General features: G+C 43.3%; 2 protein-coding genes and 1 long non-coding RNA gene across 8 annotated transcripts in view; all 3 read left to right on the top strand.

The window, feature by feature from the left end:
• Window positions 1-5: 5 nt before the first annotated feature.
• UTP15 (UTP15 small subunit processome component) lies at window positions 6-15,037 on the top strand. Its single transcript, XM_053408236.1, has 14 exons — window positions 6-82; window positions 296-459; window positions 2,279-2,457; window positions 2,932-3,024; window positions 4,006-4,190; window positions 4,870-5,048; window positions 6,197-6,322; window positions 7,038-7,173; window positions 7,775-7,859; window positions 9,252-9,401; window positions 9,978-10,079; window positions 11,511-11,644; window positions 12,577-12,635; window positions 14,524-15,037. Exons 3-14 carry the CDS (start codon window positions 2,368-2,370, stop codon window positions 14,715-14,717), a joined length of 1,533 nt encoding a protein of 510 aa, XP_053264211.1. The 5' UTR covers window positions 6-82; window positions 296-459; window positions 2,279-2,367; the 3' UTR covers window positions 14,718-15,037.
• Window positions 15,038-17,810: 2,773 nt separating this feature from the next.
• On the top strand, window positions 17,811-18,925 carry LOC128423270 (uncharacterized). The gene is made up of 2 exons (XR_008332708.1): window positions 17,811-18,555; window positions 18,782-18,925. It is a non-coding gene; the product is annotated as an uncharacterized LOC128423270 (long non-coding RNA).
• Window positions 18,926-20,498: 1,573 nt separating this feature from the next.
• The window catches only part of ARHGEF28 (Rho guanine nucleotide exchange factor 28), a 133,729-nt gene continuing 133,038 nt past the window's right edge, over window positions 20,499-21,189 (top strand). For all 6 annotated transcript variants that reach the window (XM_053408016.1, XM_053408014.1, XM_053408013.1 and 3 more), the window contains exon 1: window positions 20,499-20,653. The gene's annotated coding sequence lies outside the window, so the exon portion shown is untranslated. The remainder of the gene's footprint in view (window positions 20,654-21,189) is intronic.

Here is a 21,189-nt window from a genome sequence, read left to right as displayed (position 1 = left end):
TTCAGGGGGAGGAGGAGGAGGAGACTGATGATTACGTCACCACAAAAAGCTCCTCCCTCCGCTTTCCCGACATAGAGATAAGGTAAGGTGGCAAGCCCTAGGCTCTGTGGTTTAGACTGCAGCGCCTCCCGCGTCCCTAAGGGCGGGAAAATAAAATTCCGGTTTCAGGATGAATTATAATGATGGCGAGATGATATGAGCTGAATAGGACAGAAATGCGGGCACCGTCAGGCGGCTCTCCTCTTTCCGATAGGAACCCGAAGTTTAGTTGGTGTTATTTTCTTCCTAACTCTAGGACGGGGATCGTGAGTAGCACACAACGCGCCGTTGTTGGCGGCAGGGGCGGCGCGCTGCTCATGACGTAAGCATCCTATCCGGAAGCTTGAGCGCGGTGATGGCGGCCTCCATAGGCGGCAACGTGACTCTAAAGCGCTGAGGAAGAAATCTTCAAATTCTGAGGTAAGATAACTCCCTTGGTTGAAAGGCTGGAGGTCTTGTCCCGGAGGAAACACGCGCGTGTGACTTTCCTCTCAGAGGAAAGTCTCTGTGCCATCGCTGCAGAGCGATCGCATTCATCAGACCCCCCACTCGCCTCTTACGTCTCTCTCACATGTAGGAGAGGCAGGAAATCGGCTGGCGAAGCTGCCCCTCAGTTTCAGGTCCGGAGGTCCGTACTTAACCTGAAACTGTTCTTAACCTGAAGCATCACCTTAGCTAATAGGGCCTCCTGCTGCTGCTGCGCCGCCGGAGCACAATTTCTGTTCTCATCCTGAAGCAAAGTTCTTAACCCGAGGTAATATTTCTGGGTTAGCAGAGTCTGTAACCTGAAGCGTATGTAATCCGAGGTACCACTGTATCCTGATATTTAAGTGAATACTGCCTTTGAATGTGGACATTCTGTTGAGCTATTCTGGCTCATTGCTATTGATAGCTTTCTGATAACCATCTCCAGCACATAAAGAAGTACAGTCATACCTCAGGGCGAATATGCTTCAGGTTAAGCATGTTCGGGTTGCGCTCCGCGGCGACCTGGAAGTAACGGAACGCATTACTTCCGGGTTTCACTGCTCGGGCATGCACAGACACTGAAAATGACATGCGCGGAAGCGGCGAAACTCGACCTGCAGTCGTGTGTTATGTTCACTTCAGGATGCGAACAGGGCTCCGGAACGGATCCCGTTTGCATCCAGAGGTACCACTGTACTTTTATTTGGTCTATTCTGAACCTCCAATCCAATTTCATCATGTGACAAGCTTCATCTGGTGATCCTAAGACCCTAATATTATGAAAGAGGCAGAAAATGTTCTATTTACTTTCTCCACGCTATACATAACTTGTGTCATGTGTTTCTTTCTTTCTTTCTCTCTCTCTCTGCTCTACCTCACTTACCTTTTTTCGGGGGGGAGGAGAAATAACTCCAAAAGCTTCTCTTTTGGCTATGCTGAATTGCAATTATTAAAGCTGAAGTCCAGCAATACCTGGAGTATCCCAACACATTGACTATTCCTGGTTTGTGAAGTCAGGAATGTTGTTCTGTCTTGTACATCAAGTTCTTTGTAAGCTGCAGTCCTAAACATGCTTATTAACTATGGTGTTAATAGCTGACATTTACTGAGAGTTTTGTTTGGATTGAGCTAATATTGACTTTGCTTGCACCCTTAAGAAACTCAAATGGCAGTGCTCTGAGTTTTTGCTTTTCTGTAGTTTTATCAAAGGGCTGTAGCTCAGTGGTAGAGCATGGAAACATAAGGTTATTGATTCAACCTCTTGCATCTTCAGGTAGGGTCTGAAATTCTGAAGAGCTGATGCCAGTTACTGTGGACAGTACTTGGCTAGATATGTCAGTGGTCTGACTAAGTATAAGGCAGCTCTCTATACTCCTATGATCATTTACTCCCTAGACTTCATGTCAGTTCAGTTTGTGATTGCTTTGCACAAGATCCTGTCATCCTGGAGAAACTTAAGACAGTTCAGAGTTATTTTGAAACCACTTGTTGCTTTACACGTTCAGGATATATAAGTTTTGTTTTTGAGGCAAAATACTGATATGTACTGAGTTCCGTTAGAAGGGTTTAGACAGCTATTCTAGTCTGCTTTAGATACAGAAAACTGCCAAATATTGAAGCTGTATAATGAGGAACAAAATACTTGTTTTAGATGAGGATTAAAATAGGGTAACAAATAGTATGTGAGTTGCTTTAAAATTTGCAGTACATGTTTGCTTAGTATTATAGATAGATTTCAGTGTTTTGTGTACTCTTGTTCTCCCCTCCTCAGAAGCCTGGTCTACTTTTGCCATATGAAATTTGCAACGCTGGAAGATTATATTTTGCTACTTGAAGAACTTTTACTGTACTTAAGATAAAATGGCTGAGTACAAACCTGTTAAAGTTCAGTCTTTTCCAAAGCTTGGTGAGAAAGTAACAAAGGATACTTCGTACTGGAAGAATTTCAAGGTAATAATACATTGTTTCAATCTCACTAATTTGACTTGGAGATTGAAAGAGAATGCATGGAAACTTTGCATTTGAGTTCTGTACTTCCTTATATTAGAATAATATGTTATATATATATATGGTTTTTTTAAATAGATGTACCTCTGCCGCAATTATACTGCTTTGTTATGACACTAGAGTGCAAAGAAAAAATTAAAACCTTTATAAAACAGCTATAATGAAACAGAGAAACAACTATGCAAGAATCAAGAGTACATGAATTAAATAATCAGATGAAATCCTGTACATGCAATTCCATATGGGAGTTATAGCACTAAAACAAATAAAACCTAGTACATTTTTGTATGGTTTTTAAAAGTTTGTAATCTAATAAATATTTTAACATTTTGATGTTATTCTTTCTCACTTTTGTAAATATTCTGTTAAAGGAACTGTCTTAAGAACACAATGTTAATTATGCTAACTTTTTTTTAGGCTCCTATTCAGATAAAGGAGTTTGGTGCAGTGAACAAAATAGACTTTTCTCCAGTTCCTCCATATAACTATGCTGTCACAGCTTCATCAAGGGTAAGGTTTAAAATATAGTCCAGTTTTCACAGCCTCTTCTTGTACTTGTATTATATAGGGCTCTGCTAAGTTTGCTTGCACACTTATTTTGTCTGCTTGTGTTGCAGCTGCGAAAGTAACACCATAGGACTGTGCTGCCTTTATCTGCAAAGGGCCTTTAGTATCCTGTTTGCCTTCATAAAGCCCTGTTGAAATTTTTGTTGTATACAGATAATGATCACCTGATTGTTTGGGGCATCGGGATATGTGCGGTATTTAGAAAATAAACTGAAAATGGATGGAACGTATGCTGGAAGGAAAAAAGCATGTCTGGCAATGGAAGAATGGGGGAAAACTTACTACTTAAGCTGCAAAAGTTTATTTATAGATTGTAATTCTTGATGATAATATCATCTCTGTCTGACCTGGTTTGGATATAATGGTAAATTGTGGCTTAGAGCAGGGGTGGAGGACTGGATTTGACTGGTAGACCAGCTTGTTATCTCTCCCCCATCCCTTGCAAGCCAAATTTGACATGTAGGTGGGACCACATGTTTGTCAATCACCTGACATCACAATGATGATTGCATGATTTGAAATCAAATCAAATGTATAGCCTGGAAGTGGTTCACAAGATCCAATAGTCCCCTGAGTGTTGCCCTTTTACTTTCTCCCATGTAAGTAACTGGTTGCCATTCAGACCAGTGGGGTGGGGGTGGGGAATGAATTTTTCAGGGCTGTCATTGCATTAATGGAAAACCCTGCCCCTTATCACCATCCATTTTTGACACTTCATGCTCAACTTCCATAGAGCCTCTGTGCACAGAGCCTAGAGGCGCCAAATCTCCCCCTCTCCATTCATGAAGGGCCTTGTGCTAACAATAGATGGAATGAATGGCTGAAGTCCAGCGACAATACTGCTATTGGGCAAAAGAGATAGCTTGGTATTTCAGTTGCATCTGTATGTCATGCTCTCCATGTACACATTGCATTTTGTTCTAGATCCACATTTACGGTCGATACTCTCAAGAACCAATCAAAACATTCTCTCGCTTCAAAGATGTAGCATACTGTGCTACATATCGAGATGATGGGAAGTTGCTGGTTGCTGGCAGTGAAGAGGGCATCATTCGACTCTTTGATACCAGTGGGAGAGCAGCGTTGCGACAGTTTGATGGCCATACTAAGTAAGAGAGCATATTTTACTTAAAACAGGTCCATTCTGCAAAGATTTGTTTTACACTCTGTAAGATCACTGGGTATTGAAAATGCATTTAATGAGTGCTTTTTGTGTAATCATGATGCATCAAGCTCGTAGCCTGTATTTTGCACTGAATTTTTCTTTGATGACCTTCCTGCCAACTTGAGCTTTGTGTGCCTTTGTCTTGAGAGCAAGGCTTTGTCAGTTATGGTCCTGCTGTTCTGGAATACTAGTCACCTAAGGAAACTGGCTCACACCTCAGTCCATTCCAGGTAGCTCACTTTAATATGTCTACTTTTCTTTTTCATGATGTACAAAAGCAGGAAATTTCATTTAGCTTTCTGGTGAATTCGTCACATCAAATCATACATCCAAGGTCATCTCAGCAGAATATTCTCAGGATTCTCAATTCCTGGATTTGCCTTGAAAGCTTTTGTGTCTAGGTCTTCTAGAGATTTGTCAGTAGTAAACTACCTCACAGGCTTGTTGTGAGGATAAAATGGGGAGCAGAGACCCATGTATGCCTCCTTGAACTTGGAGGAAAAGTGGGATATAAATGTAACCGTCATCACCATAAATAATACTGGAGATTAATGGAAAATTCAAGTATGTGACCAAACATTTGCAAAGGACTAATTTGGGGAACTTTGAATCTTTCTTTTTAGAGCAGTACATGTTGTGGGCTTTCTATCCGATAAATTCCGAATAGTATCTGGAGCAGATGATTACACATCAAAGGTGTGGGACATTTCATCCGCATCAGAAATCGTATCCTACAACGAGCACACAGACTATGTGAGATGTGGCTGTACTAGTAAACTGAATGCTGATCTTTTTGTAACAGGTTGGTGGTTCACTTTCTACTACTCTGTATCACTGCTGGGCACACTTTCTTTGCAGATATTGCAGGTTTACCATAAAAGAGAGCTGGAGAATCAGGGCTGGAGGCCAAATGCAACCCTTCATGTTGCTCTATTTGGCCCTTGGTTCTCTCTCCCTATGCCCCCCCCTCCAGCACATGATCTGGTCAGGCCACACCCCTCACCAGCCTCATTTCATGCCCTCCTTGAGTGCTTTTGTCTGGCTGGAATATGTCCTTGAACTTTGATAATGGCCACTTGGGAGGACAGAGAGGTGTATATGTGAGACAACTAGGCTGCTCTCCACAAAGGTACATTTATTGCTCTGCCCACTTTTGCCCCTGGCCCCACTGGCATTTGGCTCTTGGGAGGTTGCCCAGAAAAGAATGTGACCTTCAGGCTGAAAGAGTTTCCCCATTCCTGCTATAGAAGGCTTGCTTTCCCTATTGCTCTGTAACCGCCATTTGCTTCTCTAATTTAATGCCTTCTTAATATTGTTTTGCTTGTAAATTTTTGTGGCTCTGTTCAGGCAGAATGATTTTCTGATTAAGCTGAATTTTTTTAATTTTTTTTGCATTTGCGTTTCCTTTTCTTCATGCTTGATCTAAGTAGAAGTCATTGCATAAGAAGACATAATTGTAGTTGGCTCATTTAAAAATATTGCAGCCCAGACATGGGTGATGAGAGAGGAGTCACTAAATGGCTTCTTTGGATTAAAATCACAAATCAAATGAAAACAACCCACAGGTGTTTGCTGCACTCTTTTTAGTGAGCGATTTATTTTAGACTCTAACAGTAATTTCCGGAATCATGCTTGGGTAAAGTGGTGTGTCCCTTCAGAACAGCTGCTTTCAGTGTGATTTGGTGTGGAGGGGCGAGATGTGAGTTGATCATTGATGTTTTATATTACGCCAGTGGCTGTTTCAATAATACACTGTGCTTTGGGTCTGGGCAGGGTGGAAGTTGCACCTAGAACAACATTCCATTATTCTATGTATGTTAAAATCTCGGGGTTGCATCCAGCTAAGTCATATGCAGTACAGACGCATTGAAATAGTAGGCTTGTAGTCATGATGTCAACTGTTACAACCCTCAAACTCTTCTTTTTCCTTATTTCTGGGATGCCTTCTAGGTTCATATGATCATACTGTGAAAGTGTTTGATACACGGGCAGAAAAAAGCGTCATGACGATAGAACATGGGCAGCCGGTTGAGAGTGTTAATCTCTTTCCTTCCGGAGGTCTTCTTGTGACTGCAGGTATTTTATCAAACGGGCAGTTTCCCTCCCTCCCTTCCTCCCTCCTTCCAACCGTACAGCTTGTTTCTAGTTCTATCTGCAATCTATCTTACTTATTTCCCTCTTTGTAATTGATGGAGGGTGCAGACCCTAGTGACAAGAGTGTACTGCTGTAAGGTTCCGTACCATTTTTGGCTGAAGCCCTGTGCTTGCTAGATAATAGCTTCTAAGTCTTTTTTCAAGGGTATATTGAAATGCTGTTTTCAATCTTGGTTTCCCATAATCTTTTTAAGAAAAAAACATGCAAGGTTGACTTTGGATTGCTGTTGTTGTTCATGTAGGTCTCTGTGTGTAATGCAGTCTGTATAGGAGACAATTGCTTCCTACTGTAAGGGGATGTTGTATCTCCTATCAGATTATATGTTCTGGGCGGGGAATATGTTGTCCTCATTGCTGTGCTACAGCTCCCACCATCCCTGATCAGTGGCCATGCTAGCTAGGGCTGATGGCAGTTGCAGTTCAGTAACATTTACAAGGCCACAAATTCCCCCACCTATCATCCCTAGCTAGCAGGACCATTGGTCAGGGATGATGGGGATTGTACTCCCCAAAACAGCTGGAGACCCAAGTTTGGGGAACCCTGGCCTAGAGGGAAAATTGTGGCAGTACTCATGCATGCCTAGGAAATGCCTTGTTTATTATTTGTGTACAAATAATCCTTTCTTCTTAAAAAAAGGTGGTCGTTATGTTAAAGTCTGGGACTTCCTTAGAGGAGGACAGTTACTAGTGTCCTTGAGAAATCACCATAAGACTGTAACCTGTTTGTGTCTGAGTAGCTCTGGTCAGAGGCTGCTTTCCGGCTCACTAGACAGGTTTGTATTTTTCACAGTTTCTCTTACTGGCTTTTCTAGAGAGCTTTCTGTGTAGAGGTGTAATTCCATACACAGAGCTGTGTGTTTTCTGTTTTGTCTTGTGACTTGTTAAAGGTGCCTTTATCACCATTAGCTTTCAGAAGGAATTTCAGAAAAATTCCTTTTTACCCAGGAATTTGGTGGAATTCTACTCCTGGCAACCCGAAAATCACTGGATGGAATAATGTTTTTTTTTTTTTTACATGTAACTGTTTTCAGAAAGTTTGTGCTTTGTTTTTGTCTTTAAATTGTGGATCTGTTTGCTGTCCTGGGCTCCCTCGGGAGGAATGGTGGGTTATAAATTCAATAAACAAGCAGACTGCAGAATGTAGAGCTGGATATACAATTTAGCAGCGTTCCAAGAATATTGACTTGCATGCATTCTTACTCTACTTCTGGTTTCCCCCCCTTCACTAAAAGATACGACTTGAAAATATGGGTTTAGCCACATATTTTTTAAATATGGGGGGTTTTTTTGCAACAACTGGAGGCAAGTCACATTTTCATGTAATATTTAACCTGTTGAGTACTCTGAAATCTGTATTTTTTTTTCTCTTCGTAGGCATGTGAAGGTTTACAGTACAACTTCCTACAAGGTCGTCCACAGCTTTAACTATGCAGCATCCATTCTCAGTCTTGCCTTGGCAGTAAGTACTAAAATAAACCTTCTGGCAAGCAATGATTACCTGACAATTTGAAAATTGAGCTTAGACACATACTAAGTCACACACTGGCTTCTTCATAGAATTGTAGGATTGGTAGGTACCCCAAGAGGTTTCTTTCAGTTGTGCTTGCAATAATGGTATGGAAGCAATGTGGGACCCCCCCCCCCGAAAGGGGTCTGTCTGGAATGTATTACACCAGGTTTTCTTTCAAATAGATACTGTTTTCACCAGGCAGGTGATTACAGGTGAGGTGACAGTACTGCCCAAAGCCATCGTAGATCGCCTTAATTGTAAATAGGTACATGAACCATCAAATTTGGCAAGTTAAAGGCTGTTGGCACCAATGCCGATCACATCAATCCCTCAAGCAGTGGACATCACAATCCTATGCATGCTTATCTTTAAATAAACCCTGTGGAACTTGCTTTCGAATAAACATGCATAAGATTGCATTATTAGACCAGAAGACGTTGCTGGGGCTTAACCTCACCTGGGTCACAGCTCCATCATACATTTAAAGTTCTCTTGCTCCTCTTAAAGTCGTCCCCACCCCCAAGAGTGCTTGGAGCTATAGTTGTTGTTAAGGGACCTGAGAGGTGGTAAAGGTAAAGGTAAAGGTACCCCTGCCCGTACGGGCCAGTCTTGACAGACTCTAGGGTTGTGCACTCATCTCACTCTATAGGCCGGGAGCCAGCGCTGTCCGAAGACACTTCCGGGTCACGTGGCCAGTGTGACAAGCTGCATCTGGCGAGCCAGCGCAGCACACAGAACGCCGTTTACCTTCCCGCTAGTAAGCGGTCCCTGTTTATCTACTTGCACCCAAAGGTGCTTTCGAACTGCTAGGTTGGCAGGCGCTGGGACCGAGCGATGGGAACGCACCCTGCCGCGGGGATTCGAACCGCCGACCTTTTGATCGGCAAGTCCTAGGTGCTGAGGCTTTTACCCACAGCGCCACCTGCGTCCCCAAAGGAGGCCCTTAAACAGAGTACAGTACCCCAGATTTTTTGCAGGAGGGAAGCTATGACTTTTAAAATGGAACGAGAACGCCTTAAATATGTGCTGTGGATGTAGCCTAGGCCAGGTAATTAGGGACAGGCTTTAACTTGATTCCATTCTTCCAAGGATGTCTTTTCACAATTGCCCTCTGCTCAGAATGGAATATCAGAAGCCATTGTTTCGTTATTTTATATACTGCCCTGATACCTAACTGCTGAAGGGCAGCTAAAAAAAATAATCTCTTAATAAAATAAATATTACCCGAGGCAATTCTTCTTTGCTGTAAATGGGAAGCTTTAAACTAAAGACAGAGAACTAAAAAATGTGTGTCTGGGTTACAGTTTCTGGTTAAGCAAGCCTGTTTCTCTTTCCTTTTAGCCTGAGGATGAATCTCTAGTTGTAGGCATGACAAATGGAATACTGAATGTTAAACACCGGAAGCATGAAGGTGCAAGAGAGCTTCAGCAGCAGAGGAGAAGGCCTGCCTATAGGACCTTTGTGAAAGGAAAGAACTACATGCCGAAGCAGGTATGGAACGAAAGGATGCACAGAGCAAGTCCTGTTTTCTACTAGCAAAAGAGGTGCATTAACAGATCATGTTTTTGAAACTGAGTAACAAAGACTTAAGGGGAAGTTAGTTAGGCTGCAACATTTCATTGACTGATCAGTTGGAGGAACTTAGGAAGCTGCCGTATACTGAATCAGACCGTTCCCTACTTTTAGTGTACAGTGGTACCTCGGGTTACATATGCTTCAGGTTACAGACTCCGCTAACCCAGAAATAGTGCTTCAGGTTAAGAACTTTGCTTCAGGATGAGAACAGAAATTGCGCAGTGGCAGCGGGAGGCCCCGTTAGCTAAAGTGGTGCTTCAGGTTAAGAACAGTTTCAGGTTAAGAACGGACCTCCGGAACAAAGTAAGTACTTAACCCGAGGTAACACTGTACTGGGTGTAGGGGAAAATAAACTTGACAAGAACAAAATGTATCTGGTTTTGCATTTCTATGGCAGGATAAACTATGCAAACAATACAAAGGTGATATTGAAGGAGGTGGGATGGTGGTTTGTGGGTTTTATCATGGATTGTCTCTCCCTTCATCTTTTAGGAGGATTTCATTGTCAGTAGGCCTGCCAAAACATATTTGAAGAAATATGATAAGCTCCTGAGAAGTTTCCAGGTTTCTAAGGCTCTTGATGCTGTGCTTGAGGTAAGCTAGTAGTACATGAGTCACCTTTTAGATTGGATGATTCTGTTTCAGTTATACTATTGTACCATAAAACTTTCCAGTGAATGTGGCATAAAATGATCCATAAACAAAGGCCTTCTATTGTTCATGGGCTGTGTACAACTAAATAATTGTGTGTGCAGAATGACTCCCACAAGTACAGCAGAACTTGCCCTTCCTCTGCTCTGGGGTCCCTCCAGCTCTGGATCAGATTTGGGGGTACGTGGAGGGAGGAGAGGGAGAGGCTGTTCCATTGTGTTTGCAGTAGTCATCCTGTACAGTCAATAGTTTAGTGAGATACAGCCCATAGTTACAGCATGGATGTTACTTCCAACAGTGGAAAATCTCATGAAAAGGTTGTTGTGTATTTTTGTTGTTGTTGTTGTTGGCATCCGTCTGTCTGGAGAGCAATGTGCCTTCTGGGGTGAAGTCAAACTCTTGTGTCAGCAGCACCAAAGTGACCTCCCCAGGGTGCAAGCCTGAGCAGTGTGTATGGAGGTCCTGGGCTGCTCAGGCAAAAAGACCGCCCTCTTGGTTTCACTGATGTGGTCCAAAGCACAGCAATACGTTTAGCACCAGCTCTGCTGCAGGAGTTGTCGGAAGGAGGCGTACAAGGCGCCATCCAACTGTCTTAGGGACCCCACTCCATTTGTGTAGGGTATACTCCTGAGCCTTAATGAACTAAAAAATACTCAAGTGCCTTTTTATATTTGATGAGCCATGCTTTCTTCTGTTTTATGTACTTACTTATACCAGAAAGCAAAACTCACAAGTGCTAGTCTTGGAGTAGATCTTTCTGTCTGGCCGATTATGGCCCTCTAGACCTCTCCATCTGTCTCTGGGACTCTTCCCAGGCCACATCCTTCACTGGGTCTGCTTTCCTGTGTCCCTGAGTGTATTTGCCTGCTAGATTGTGTCCTGGAACCCTGATTATGCTACACATTCCTCGACAGAGGGAGAGGAATGAGAGTATGTAAAACTAATCTATACATGTCAAACTTTTCATTGCTCTGCCTACTTTTCTCTCTGGCCTCACCCAGCGCTCATATGTGGTCCTCAGAAAGTTGCCCAGAAAGAAATGTGGACTTCTTGCTGAAAAACATTCCCCAGCTCTACTGTAGTCTAGCCAAAATCTACAGACTCTTATCACCACTGCTGGGCATGGGCTCTATTTGTAGAAATAACATCTTATTTTGGTTGGGAATAGAAGCCAGAGTTGTAGATGTTTCACTTGATGGTCCTTGAGCAGCTCCTTGCTATTAAAGGACTGACAGGAACTGGAGGCTTAGAAGCCCAATGAGCTGTCCCGTTAATGAATTTTAGATACATTCTGAATGCATTCCCTTTTCTTTATGGACAAGGCATGATTCAAATTGCTTAAGTTCATGCAATCCCCTTGCTTTGTGCTTCTAGGATTCCGCGAGGAAAAAGCCACCTGAAGTTATAGTCACGGTCTTTCAGGAATTAAACCGCAGAGGAACCTTGAAAAACGCACTCGCAGGGAGAGATGAAAAACAGCTCAGTGTCCTCCTTTCTTTCTTGATAAGGTAATTGCTTTCGTAATTGTGTTTTCTGGGCCAAAAAATTGTGCTACAGATTGGGAGAAATGGCACAGGGCATTCTGCTTTCTAAAGCAAGGCTTTCAGACAGTTCTGCCATGTCAAAGTGGAACAAAGAAAGGCCAGCTTGTGAAGGTTTGGGTGGGATGATCACAGGAACCCAGTCCTGGCAAAGCACTGCTTAGCTTCTATGTACACATCTGAACTAGATGCCTACAGCCAGAGAGCCAGCAAGTTAGGTCAGATCGGCACATGCAATTCAGGCCCCCCCCCCCCGCTTTTAGCTCTCACCTCTCCTCTTCGGATTGCTGCAGCTGGCAGAATAACTGGAGGAGCAGAAGGAACTATTGAGACGTTACTGGGCAACAACTCCCTTTATCCTTGGTCATTGGCCATCCTCCATGTACATTAGTACCTCGGGTTAAGAACTTAATTCATTCTGGAGGTCCGTTCTTAACCTGAAACTGTTCTTAACCTGAAGCACCACTTTAGCTAATGGGACCTCCTGCGCCGCCGCTGTGTGATTTCTGTTTTCATCCTGAAGCAAAGTTCTTAACCCGAGGTACTATTTCTGGGTTAGCGGAGTCTGTAACCTGAAGCGTCTGTAACCCAAGGTACCACTGTATGTGATTCTTTAATATGGATGTTGGAATAGTATAATCCTTAATTCTTACTTATTCTGAATACCTAGCTCATAGAAGAGAGGTAAATATGATTGGTAGAAGTACCCTCAATTCCTCTCTTGTTAACAGAAATAGGATGGAAGGGAAGGAACTTTGGTAGCCAGCAGTTGTCCTCTATTTCTCACTTGCATCTCACCATCTCCGTACAGCACCTTCTCCCTATGACAGAGAACATAGCCTTCAGTGTGTTTCTTCTACAATAGTGAAAATTGCTAACATCTGGCTATTAACTTGCAGACACGTGACTGATGCAAGATTTGCTCCTGTGCTGATAAACATTGCAGAAATGATTATAGGTAAGTACTAATTGTTGGGATACTGCCAGGGAGGCAAAGTCCATCATAGCCCCCAAGCCGGCTGCCGGACGATCCATCGACCTCCCGTAGACAGGCAGTATCAGCAATTAGCGACACGAAGCCTCAGAAATAGATTGCCACATTCTTAGGCTGGTGCACACTCTGTCAGCAGAATTCACACAGCGAGAGATGCACAGCAGGAGAGCATTTTTCCAAGTTTATTCAGCGTTGATCAGAACAAAGAAAAACATGACTGCCTGTTTCGGTATGCTCAGGCAACAAGAGAAACGAAAGCAACTGAAAACATAAACATCCTGTGAACAGGAAATACGCAGACTCTGTGACTCACAAAGCCTGCTCCCTTTTAAGGTGGAACGGAAATATCCTAACACTAATATCTGACAATACTAATAGAATTGATTCATACCCAGGTAACCAAAGACACCCTATTTTCTATTCACAAAGAAGGATGTCCATGCTATGTATTGGTATGGCCTTTGCTTTGTGTGCAAGGCTTTCTTACACTACCATGATAACCAATTGAATAGAAGTTTGTGGTCTGAAGGCGCACGATGTGGGTTGGGATCTGGTTAGTGACTGGATGAGAGATCGTCTGATCGCTGCATGTGCCATCCTGAATTCTACTATAGAAGAAAGATGGAAAAGGCATGGGGTCAGGCAAGGGGCACTGCAGTAGGAAAGAGGAAATTGGCTGAAACTGAGTCAAGACACCTTGTGCAAGGGGCCTGATTTTTATTTCCTTGCTCCCACTGCAGCACCACTTTTCATCCCATGGCATTTCACAGGGGGGGGCGAATCCATAGTTCGTGCATCTTCAGAGGGCCGCAGTGGAGAGGAGGGGATGGGGAAATCCCCTTGCATGAATGTCCTTATGCTGTTGTGCCTCTGGATGCAAACAAATAATTAAACTTTACTTTTTCTTAAAGGCCTATGTATATTAAAAGATATTCACCTGGTATGTAAAAAGTGATTGGCTCTGGGGTCTTCTTTGAGCAGAAGACCAAGGAAAGGGTGCTTCAATTGAAAAGATGCTGAGTTCACTCGCCACCCGCCCGATCTCTGGGTGGCTGAGGCACCTTGATGGTCTGATGGAGATCATAGTTACTGGGCAGTTTGCTGTGTGAGAAGCTGACCCTTTAAAAGTCGACACACACAGTTTTGCTTGTGGCTGGATTTAAGCCCTTTCATAGAAAGCCTTCCATGCCAGTCCTGTCCTTTTTTTGCTTTCCACAGAGACTAGATAATTTATTACGGTCAAAGACCAGCTCACGTAACATAATAATAAAAACAGCATTCATAAAGATAAAAAATACAATTGGAGCAGATTGCAGCAATAGCTCATGAGTTAAAATTGAGATATATACATACACCCGTACAACTGAGATTTGGGCTACCATAAAAAAAAATTGACCCTGAGACTAATTGAAAGCTGGTTGTGACTTACGTTGCCAGCTGCTTTGGAAGCTTGAGCAAAGCACTTTTATAAATGTGTTGATAATAATAAATGGTTTCCTTCTAAAAAGCAAAATTAATAAAATATCTGCTTATAACAGTTATAAGGGTAACTGTTAATTGAACAATTTTGAAAGCACTTTTAGACCTCATTTTATTTTATTGAAAAAACATTGTTTTTTTTTTATAAACAATGACCATCAGGATGACGATACCATTTGTATTTCATTCATTAAACTTCTCATTGCCTCTTTCATTTGATACAAGATGCCAGCCTGCAAAACCTTGCTGTCTTCAATAAAACGATTTTAGACTTTTTAAAGGTGCGGCTGGAAACTCGTTTTAGGCTTATAAGATGTGATAAACCCCATTAAGCAGGGAAGTTCCATTTTAACTTGTATCTCTTCCTTCGCAGAAATCTACATGCCTGTGGTTGGACAGTCCTCGGTTATTGACAAGCAATTTCTAAAACTTCAAAATCTCATTGAAAAAGAGATTGATCTCCAAGAAGAATTACTAGAAGTCTTGGGGATGATGGATGCACTGTTTGCTACCATGGCAAGAAAAAAGCCCATGCCACTGGACAAGGACAATACTGATGGTTTATAGAGGGCACTGGAACAATGTCCATTGCTGGACAACTTCACCCGAGAGTTCATTGCATTTGATTCTTATTTTCACCATACCTTTCCTCCCAAAAAAGTATTGCTTTGAAGCAGGAGAAAAATGGCAGGGTATCTTTTTGAAGGGTACAAATTACTGGTGATTGAAGAACAAAGACCCTTTGGGATTTATCTTTTTTTGCCACAAGGTTTTTTTTTAATCGGAAGCAATTTAACTGTTAAAATATTTCTGCCTATATTGTGTAAAGTTGGACTTTATTTATACAAACCCATTGGGCTCTCAATTATACGGTCACAGACAGATAATTCAGGTATCTTCATCTATTTCTCCTTGCTTTCTTGAAGAGACATTTATGGAATACCCAGCTATTCAAATAGAAAGAAATATGGCAGTTTCAGTGAAATTAGATGGCGTTGTTTTCCATTTTAAATTTCTCACATGGAACCATTGGTGGTCAGTAAGGCCTGATTTCAAGCTTTTCAACAGAATTCGTGCTATGTGTGTTAAATATGAAAATGACATCATGTTTAAATAGCATCTGATGCTGCTTATGATGAATATATTTCCCTTTTTAAAAATAACTTTAAATTCTAAGGATAAAATTTTTAACATCAACACTGACTTTGGCTACATTATTTATTCCAACTGATTAAAACACATGTTGAGTATTTGCTAAATACATGGTTGATTTCTCCCCCGCATCACATCATAGGAATAGGAGCAGTGTGTCGACGAAGGGCTCTGATTATTCATAACTCTTTCTAATCCAAATGACAAGTCTGTTTTGTACAGTGATGCCAGGATTGCCCAGTGGTGGCTAAGTATGTTGATAATTGCCAAATATGTAAGAAGTTTACATTTGATCTGTACCATGATATTGTGCTTCAAATCAGCAAGTTATAAGTTAAGGTCTGAATATACTCGTTTTACCAAAATAGGAATATCATCGTTATCAGGAAAAAAAATGTGTGCCTTTTTAAAAGGTGAAAAGGCTCAGAAATGGGACCACCTCTTGTAACTTTCACACCAACAAGCAGCCTCTTCACTTTTAACACCTTTCAGTGCAAAGAATCCAGATGCTGGAAGCTTAGTAAACTGAAGAGGCTATTTCTGCTTCTGTTCTACGCTGGTGGAGGCACATGATCACTGAATAAGAAGCAGTTACTACCTAGCAAGTTAGTACCAGCTGGGTCCTCATCTCTTTTAGCCAGGGTTCTGGTTTAATCTAGTATATTTATGTTAAAAAAGTAATGGTAAAGGACCCCTAGATGGTTAAGTCCAGTCTAATTCGACCATGGGGTTGCAGTGCTCATTTCACTTTCAGGCTGAGGGAGCTGGCGTTTCTCCGCAGACAGCTTTCCAGGTCATGTGGCCAGTGTGACTAAACTGCTTCTGGCACAACGGAGCACCGTGATGAATGCCAGAGTGCACGGAAATGCCATTTATCTTCCCGCCTCAGCGGTACCTATTTATCTACTTGCGCTGGTATGCTTTCGAACTGCTAAGGACAAAGCAATGGGAACTCAACCTGTCACATGGATTACAATCAGCTATCCTAAGAGGCTCAGTGGTTTAGACCACAGCATCACCTGCTGTTAGCAAGTTATATGTTAGCAAACTAAAAGCAAAACATGCTTTTTATATATGGAAGATTTTTTTCAGAGGTTGGCTGCATTGAAGAAGATCTTGCTCAAACTAGAACTGCAAGCCATAAGGGAAATCTTCATTTGTATCCCTTCCTGGTATGCTTTTCTTCGTTAATTACATTGGCAGGGGGAATACAGTGGTACCTAGGTTTACGAACTTAATCCGTTCCGGAAGTCCGTTTTTAAACCAAAGCCATTCTTAAACTTAAGCACGCTTTCCCTAATGAGGTCTCCCACCACCGGTGCCCATTGACCATTTGGATTCCGTTCTTAGACCGAGGTAAAGTTTGCAAACCGTTACACTACTTCTGGTTTTGCGGAGTTCGTAAACTGAATAGTTTGTAAACAGGGCTGTTCTTTAACTGAGCTACCACTGTATCTGGATTTCCCCCCTAGAAGGCAGGGCTGATGAGAACTAAATGTGAACCTATACATCTGTTTAGAAAATATATGTGAATAGAGCTTCTGGAAGTAGCTCTTGCTGTCCATTGTGCTGTGGTCTACTGCTTATCTGTAGTTTTACTGAAGGGCTGTAACTCAGTGGTATCTTCTTTGCTAATGGAGCTTGTATGTGTTTGCTACCATCTTTGCTTGTGCTGAAGCCTGAGATGAGAGCTTCCCTTTTTTTGTAGGTGCTCAGGCCACCTCTGCAGAAACGGAACGCTCACAGGTAAGTCTGAGACCTTGCCTTCTGGTGCCAGTAACCTGATATAGTTATCACATAGCCTAATTGCCTGTTTCAAGGTGAGTTATTCTTAGCTCAACTATGAGATGAGGTGGCCTCCAGATGAATCTCAAATCCTGGGTCACAAGGACGTTATATTCTTTTCATAGGAAACCTTCAAACTTCTAAAAATTATGACTTTGCAGTGAAACAGGTGACTGGTTTCGTTAGGGGTGGTATAGTCTCTTCTCTCCCCCTCCCATTCCATTGTGCAATAACGCAGAGAGATGGTTGTGAAATACAACCCAAGCAGTTTCAGTGTGAGAAGGAAATCCAAGATGCTTCCAGGGTCACTGGGAAAGCTTGTGTATGGACTCGGCATGCTGGTTGCGAATTCACCAGGACTAGCCGTTCCAGTACTATAGCTTAACGACAGTTATAAATCACACAAACAATCTTAAAGCTTCATTTGAGGTTTTCTTGCAGAGAAACGTGTTTAAAAACATGATGTTTTATTTTGCGAAAGTATCATTTCTTTCTGGAGGCCTGTAAGCTTTCATTGGTGCAATCGACCACCAAAACTTTAGTTGCTTTCTCAAAGGGGGCCAATTTTAGTTGGTGGGGTGGAGAGTTAAGAGCACAATTGCAAGCAGGCCATTTTGGTTCCCGTGTACTGCTGAAACAGATGGGCGGTGGGTGGGAGGAATGTGTAGATAATCTTACTTTCCAACAATCACTAGGGGTCCTTGTTAAAGTCATACTGTTTTTTTGAACAACAACCATCACCAATTTTATCTACTGCATACATTTTTTGAGAAAAGTGCAGCCTTTTAAAAATAAAAAAGTTGCATTACTTTAAGTGGCATGTCTGTTTCCACTAACTTATATACAGATGCATGATGTTGGTTTCACTCCTTTGATTTTCAAAGTCCCAGCTTAGGAATGGGGAAACTCTGACCCTCCAAATGTTTTGGGGCCACAGCTCCCAACATTCCTGATCATTGGCCATGCTAGCTGGGGCTGATGGGAGATGGAGTTCAGTAACCTCAGAGGGCCACAGGTTCCCCATCCCTGTCCTAACCACACTAATAGGTTGCTTGATTGACCCCCTAAGATACCTAATTGAATAGCCTGCTGCTTGAAAGGGATGCTTATATACCTGATAGGATTCTTTATTAGAGTGCTAAGTCTTTTGTGATAGAAATTCAGTCTTATCCAAATGGCTTCAGAAATGTTTCATAGAAATCAGAAGTATAAACAGGAGTGAGATTTAATAAAGATAAGCTGAGATGAAGTAGGAGGGAGAAAAATAAATTAATTGTAAATGGAATGACTAAGAGTCATACACTTACTGCTAGCTAAGTTGCTCAAGGTAGGAGATACTCCTATTGAGATTGATGTTTCCCATGCATCACCATCTATGTGACCAGGAATATTTTCATAACTTGCTTCCAGATGAAAAGTTTGACATGGAGTAATACTGATTTATGGTGCAGAACTTCGGTATACAGTGGTACCTCGGGTTAAGAACTTAATTCGTTCTGGTGGTCCATTCATAACCTGAAACTGTTCTTAACCTGAGGTACCACTTTAGCTAATGGGGCCTCCCGCTGCTGCCACGCCGCTGCCGCGTGATTTCTGTTCTCATCCTGAAGCAAAGTTCTTAACCTGAAGCACTATTTCTGGGTTAGTGGAGTCTGTAACCTGAAGCGTCTGTAACCTGAGGTACCACTGTATAGTCAAGAATGTTGAACTCTTAACAGTAGACAAGATATTGTTTTTATTTGTAAAGCAAACAGAGTGATATGATAGAGCTATTGTTGCTTGTGTTTCATGTAGTCATTTGTTTGTTAAACCATCATTTGATTAAATGCTATTCACTACTTCTTTTTTTGGTAATGCTTCATAAACTGGCCCAACCTGTTTGATTAGCTGTAACAGTGGCCAAAAGAAGTAAGTGGTTACTTTCAACTGTGGAAAGGGCCTTTGAACACACAAATGGGTAGGGGTGGTTCTTTTGTGCTTTAAATAATGTGTGAATACTGGTCATTGACCATAATAAAGAGACTGGTTGATTGGGTCATAATGTGAGAATCCATGCCCATATCAATTATTTGATCATAATTTAAGCCATGTTAACTTTGAGTACATAGTGTAGGGTAATTCTCCTTTCTCCATAAATGCTTCCACAGCTGCATCAGTGTCCCTTGTGCATCTTTGTGGCAGTGCTCCAGGGCTGCAATTACGTACTAGCAGCAATGCTATGCAATCCAGTGGAACAATCCTTGTACTTTCCAAGTTGTGAGTCCCATGGATGTCTGTAATCAAACCAGGGAAGCCCCAACTTTATTATGGGACATCTTGCACTTGTATCCCCCCTCCCTCTTCCTCCCTGTGAGGCAGATAAGTGCATGAGCACAGTGGTCTCCCCTTCCCCAGTCATTTAACCTCAACCCTCAATGGTGCCCAAATATTCTTTTGCCGTGTCTCTTCACAAATAACAGGAACAATTGGACGACTGCAACAGAATCCTCCAGGTTCTCTTTGGACTATCTCATGAAGTCCAGCCTGGGCTGGCCTTAAGCTAATGCCCTGTATCTCATAAACCATCTGCTGCCCCCAAGGGCGATTCAGTGCAAGAACTGAAGCAAGTTTAAACTGGCAGCAAAAATCACATGTATATCTCATGGTTCCCTTCCCCACTTGCATCCTCACAACAACCCTGTGAGGGAAGATTAGGCTAAGAGACAGTGAGCGGCCCAAGGTCACCCAGGGTGGATTTGAACTCTGGGCTCCCAGTCTGTGGTTAGTCTGACATGCTAACCACTACACTGCACTGCCTCTTTCTTGAGCCAAGCCAGCCCTGCTTCCAGAAAATGGCCACAAACTTGCATCTTTCTTATCTAGGGCTGGATTCCCAGAAAGGGAAGAAGGGCTGAGCATGCGAAAGGACCCATGTTCGAGTCCCAGCATCGCCAGACAGGGCTGGGAGTGGGGGGAAAACACGCCTGTCTAAGAATCCTGGAAAGCCACTGCCAGTCAGAGCCGGCATTACGGAGGTATAGGCGTGAATGGGCTGACTCTAGGCGTGGTCCTAATCCACGGGCACTAAGTACATTTGGCCTGAAAGAGTCTCCTTCCCAAGCCACCATCTTGGCAGCAGAGGCGACTCCACATTTTGCCTCAGCTTGTCCCGGCACCTTTCAGGGCTTTCTCGTCGCCCGGGTGCAGCCGTTGCTTGGCGCAAGGCGGCCCGCAAGAGGTCGCTGCCCGGCTCCCGTCAGCTGCCCGGGAGAGTTTTCACACGCGCTCTGGGGAGCCGAGAAGCCCAGCCGCTCCCTGGCCGCTTGGGGCGGCCCTGCCGGCGCTCGGCAGCAACAAGTCGGACGGGGAGGGAGGGAGGGCAGGATGGGCGGGCAGGCGGCGCCCGGCTCCGCCCCTCGGGAGCCTCCTCGGGCGCAGCAGTAGCTGCAGCAGCAGCCGGCGACGGTGCCGGGCAGGCAGAACCCCTCGAGGGCGCGCCAGTTCGGAGGTGGCGCCGAAGCGCTTCTTCGGCCCCCGGCTGCGCTCCAAGGGCCACTCCGGGACTCCTCTGGGGGAGCCAGCAACAGGTAATGCCTACACCGGGGGTTGGGACTCCGCTTTCTGGCGGGGCTGGGGGAGAAGGAACTTTTCCGAAGTCTGGCTTTCTGCTGTTTTTCTCAGCAGGTGTCTTTCATCTCTCTCTTTCCCATGGCGCCTTTGGCTTTAATAAGCAACAATTCAACAGGCGCAGCGTTTTCTTTTTTCTTTTTGCTATGCCAAGGCAGTGTTTTGGTGGTTTGGTACCTCTCCGCTCGCCCTCCCTTCCCTTCCCCTGGCAAAAGCTTATCTGCCTTTGTTGACAGTGAGAGGCAGAAATCCAACCGATGTAGCTTCTTGCTGCGGCAAGGCGTGATGGGGGAAAGGCTCGCCTCTGGGATGTCTGCCTGTCACATAAAACGGTGGCACAACCTTGCCAGGTCAGTGTGTGGGGTGCCAGGGAGAAAAAGGATTCTCTTCAAAAAGATTAGCTGAAGTTTTCAGTGCAGTGGTGGCATTGTGTGTTTGCAGCCAAGTTTGCCAGGTGTATATACTCTGAAACAGGGGCGGGCAGACGGTAGATTGG

This window comes from Podarcis raffonei, chromosome 11 (assembly GCF_027172205.1).
Source record: "Podarcis raffonei isolate rPodRaf1 chromosome 11, rPodRaf1.pri, whole genome shotgun sequence".
Classification (NCBI taxonomy): Eukaryota; Metazoa; Chordata; class Lepidosauria; order Squamata; family Lacertidae; genus Podarcis; species Podarcis raffonei.
The sequence above is the reverse complement of the archived record's forward strand: the minus strand, read 5'-3'. Positions and strand labels throughout refer to the sequence as shown.